This window comes from Sinocyclocheilus anshuiensis, unplaced genomic scaffold (genome assembly GCF_001515605.1).
Source record: "Sinocyclocheilus anshuiensis isolate Anshui unplaced genomic scaffold, SAMN03320099.WGS_v1.1 scaffold524, whole genome shotgun sequence".
NCBI classification, from domain to species: domain Eukaryota; kingdom Metazoa; phylum Chordata; class Actinopteri; order Cypriniformes; family Cyprinidae; genus Sinocyclocheilus; species Sinocyclocheilus anshuiensis.
The window spans coordinates 747,511-751,988 of NW_015555703.1; the positions used below are offsets into that span (position 1 = coordinate 747,511).

The 4,478-nt window shown below is 37.1% G+C and overlaps 1 protein-coding gene across 1 annotated transcript in view; it reads left to right on the forward strand.

Annotated features, from left to right (window-relative positions):
• Positions 1-4,478, forward strand: part of LOC107671729 (vacuolar protein sorting-associated protein 4B-like) — a 17,359-nt gene that overhangs the window by 9,928 nt on the left and 2,953 nt on the right. Inside the window, exons 9-10 of the mRNA XM_016464673.1 lie at positions 2,367-2,586; positions 2,719-2,859. Coding sequence (XP_016320159.1) covers positions 2,367-2,586; positions 2,719-2,859 — 361 coding nt within the window. The remainder of the gene's footprint in view (positions 1-2,366; positions 2,587-2,718; positions 2,860-4,478) is intronic.

Genomic DNA, 4,478 nt, shown 5'->3' on the forward strand with positions numbered 1-4,478 from the left:
GAAGGTAAGTTAAAAGGAGTATAACTTTACAATCTGTAACCTGTCTCATGTAATCGCTTAATGTCACATTTACCTCAGGAAAAAAAAAAAAAACATATTCGGTGACCATAAACTCATGAGTCATATAGAAAAATAAACTGTAGAGAGGGGCATTTTGCTTAATATATGCAACATATAACACATTCATTATATATTTTTTTACTGTTCTTCAATGTTTAATTTATGTTTGAATAAATCCATCAAGTTTTTATGACAGCCACCATTTAAATGTTTATATTTCAAAAATCGAATTGAAGTAGAAATATTATTATGTAACTGTAACTGTATATATATCCAAAATAATCGATATTGAATCAAATCGAATTGATAATCAAATTGCAAGCTTGTGAATGAGAATCGAATCGAATTGTGAAATTTCAGCCTGTGGCACTGCTCAGGTGTAATGGAAGCCCAGGTTGCTTTGATAGCGGCCTTCAGGTCATTTGCATTGTTGGGTCTGGTGTCTCTCATCTTCCTCTTGACAACACCCCATAGATTCTCTATGGGGTTCAGGTCAGGCAAGTTTGCTGGCCAATCAAGCACAGTAACACCATGGTCATTGAACAAGCTTTTGGTACATTTGGCAGTGTGGGCAGGTGCCAAGTCCTGCTGGAAAACGAAATCAGCATCTCCATAAAGCTTTCAGCAGAAGGAAGCATGAAGTGCTCTAAAATTTCCTGGGAAAATTCAGCTTTGATCACAGGAATAAATTACATTTGTAAATGTATTAAAATACAAAACCATTCTATTAAATTGTAATAATATTTCACAATATTACTGTTTTTACTGTATTTGTCATACAGCCTTGTCGAGCACAAGAGATTGCTTTAAAAAAGCATTAGTATATACATCTACAGGGCTCCAAAAATATTAACTTGCGAGTGAAGATTTAGCTGAGATCGCCACTGACGACTAAATAAATTTGCATGCTATGATTTAAAAATTTGCATGTAATGCTTTTTTCCTGATTGTTTTGCATTCACATCTTTTGTTATATTGATGTAATAAACTGAGATGATGCGCATCAACTTTTTAGTGGAAAAACAGTGGCAGGATGAGAGAGATTGAAAATTACAGAGACGTGCAAAATAAAAGTGCGGAAAAGCAGTGTCTATTTTGTGCACAACTTGAACAAACTAAAACAGGGAAAGCTTTCAGCTGCGTGGACATTAGCAATATCATTAACAATTCTCATTTATAATCGATACTAATATGGCTTCTTGTTACCAAGATCTTTAGTCTTTCCTATTATTTGTAGTGCACTTGCCAGCCAATAATCGCAATAAGCTTTTGTGATCTGTTAACATTTAATAAACAAAGTATCAGCTTTAAAATTCTGCCAAATTCATAACGAAATTCAAATAATAGTAAATACAGTTTTGGTTCTCTTTAATTAAACGCATAAGCAATCGATTTAGCGCCTCAGTTCAAGCGGCACGTGAACCCATAATATCTTTCTGAAATGTCTCATGTAATCGCTCATTCAGTGTTTCAACTGTGGAAAATGAGTAAAGCTTGTAAACAATGCCACATAACAATATATTTACCTCAGAATAACCATTCGGCGTCCATAAGCTCATTAGTCAGCTAGAAAATATAGATATAAAGAGGACCATTTTGCTAAATGTGTGTGCTATATTGCATATTCATAATTTTACTTAACCTGCTGTCTAAGAAAGAATGCAAGAAGCTAAAGATAAGATTCAACACCTCCTATAAAACTGCATTTTACTAATGAAGAAAAACTGACTGGGTGTGTGCAAGACGTATGACAACATTTATAGGATGCATTGAGGAGGAGCCCAAACTACACTCAATGGCCAAGTGATGCTGATATAATTATGGGCCGTGATATTAGCACACATTCTGTGTAATAAACAATTGACTGTATAGTTCTCTAGTTGGAAAAGACTGGGAACCTAAGTTCCCAGAACATCTACAAGATGGATTAAAATGACATAAACACATGACAGGGTGACTGAAATGTTACTAACAATAAAACACGTTTATTCTGTGGCACTTAAAATAACTTGGTGCCTAATTTTGTTTCTCATTGGCTCCTTAATTGATTTTTATTTATTTTTGTCTGGAGCCCTGCATCTATAACCTAGACCTGTGGCCTAGACAAAGGGTGGTGACTAGAAGAATCTCATATATAAGATATGATTCCCAAGCCTCCGTTTTTGTTATTTCATAGATTTTGACTAGATTGTTTGAATATCGTTTTAATATGGGAAAAGTGGTAAGAGAGTGAGTGTGTATGCACCTATCACTCTTTAACTGTAAGTCTGTAGCTGTTCATTGTTTATCTTCTGTGTTGTGTTTAGGTTTGAGAAACGTATCTACATTCCTCTGCCAGAAGAGCACGCTCGCGGATTCATGTTCAAGCTGAATCTGGGCAGCACACCGAACAGTCTTACCGATTCAGACTTCATGACTCTGGGCAAGAAGACGGAAGGTCACTCTGGCGCTGACATCAGCGTCATCGTCAGAGACGCCCTCATGCAGCCCGTCAGGAAGGTTCAGTCCGCCACTCACTTCAAACGGGTGAGTCCTCAGTGACACTGATTACACCAACACTTTGAGAAACTGACACTGAGTAAATGAGTCTTACATTAATAAGTCTTAAATTAAATACTCACCAATTCTAATTGTAACCATTATCTTTTCTTTCATTAGGTACGAGGACCATCAAGGAGTGACCCGAATGTCATAGTCGATGACCTCTTAACCCCTTGCTCCCCAGGTGATCCACAGGGTGTAGAAATGACATGGATGGACGTCCCTGGAGAGAAACTTTTGGAGCCAATTGTTTCCATGGTGAGCATGGTTTTATTTTCATATTGTTACATCATCAGTATATACTAATTGTGCTTAAAGGGGTCATATGATGCGATTTAAATTTTTCCTTTCTCTTTGGAGTGTTACAAGCTCTTGGTGCATAAAGAAGATCTGTAAAGTTGCAAAGACTAAAGTCTCAAATCCAAAGAGATATTCTTTATAAAAGTTAAGAGTCAGCCACGCCTACCTAAAACAGCTCGTTCTAACACGCCTTCACATGTCTACGTCACGATGTGGGAAGATTTGCATAACGCCGCCCAAATGTTCACGCAAAGAAAGAAGGCGTAACTTTTATTCTCGCTGTAGTATTGTTGCTGCCGCCATGTTGTGAAGACGCTGTGTGCTTCGTTGTGAAAGCGAAACTACTTTGTTTGGTCTTCCAAAAGAGGACGATATCGCTTCGTCATGCCTAGAGCTGATGGTTGCTGAGGAAATACTACAACTTAGCGCTGTGGATCGCCGGATCGGCTTTCACCGTGGACGAAGCGGAGTCCAGCCCGGGGTCGTCACATGTGGTTGCCGCAGGCATCACAATATCGTAAGGGACGTAACATTTCCATTACACGCTTGAGGAATTCGGCCAATCACAACGCTCTGGATAGCTGGCCAATCAGAGCACACCTCGCTTTTTCAGACCGATGAGCTTTGTAAAAATCGACGCGTTTCAGAAAGGCGGGGCATAGAGGAGAAACAATAATGTACAGTATGTGGAAAATAATGTGTTTTTTGAACCTTAAACCGCATAAACACATTTCATTACACCAAATTCACAAAATAATGTTCTTTTTAGCAGCATCAACACCAAATACACAAAATAATGTTCTTTTTAGCAGCATCGTATAACCCCTTTAATACAGTATGTGATTATTGTCCATAAAAAATTATGCTGTGTCATTACAAGTGCCCTAAGTTTCCAGTGTCAAGCTGTCTTTGCCTGAAAGCCCTGTAATGAGTGACTCTACATAATGTGGGAAATTAGAAATGTGTTCTGCTTTATTTACAATAAAGTACACTACTGTTCAAAATGTTGGGGTCAGGAAGATTTAAAAAAAAAAGAAATTAATACTTTTAATCAGCAAGGACACGTTAAATTGATCAAAAGTGACTGTAAAGACTTTTCTAATGTTAGAAAAGATTTTTACTTTAAATAAATACTGTTCTTTTGAACGTTATTCATCAAAAATTTATTACTGTTTCCTCGAAAATATTAACTTTTTATTCAGCATAGGGCTGGACAATAATTCAATATCAATATGTATCGCGATATAATGTTTTTCAATAACGGTGATATGATTTTTAAACACATTTCCGATATTTCGATATACATTACCAGTGTTTCCCATACATTGATTTATTTGTGCCGTTTGACTTCGTTGAATAAACATGAGCACTGCACGTTTCAAAATCATAACACGGCACGGGTGTTTTATATGAATGTATCTCTGAAGGGAATTAACTGTCTTCAGAAAAGTTTCGATGGCATTTTCATTTGATCTGATAAAGTAGCATTCATGAGCGGAGCTGCTTTGATTACAGCCATTACTGGAGAAACCGCTAGTTTTAGCACTCTAAAAGCGCCTCCTGCTGGCAGAGAATGA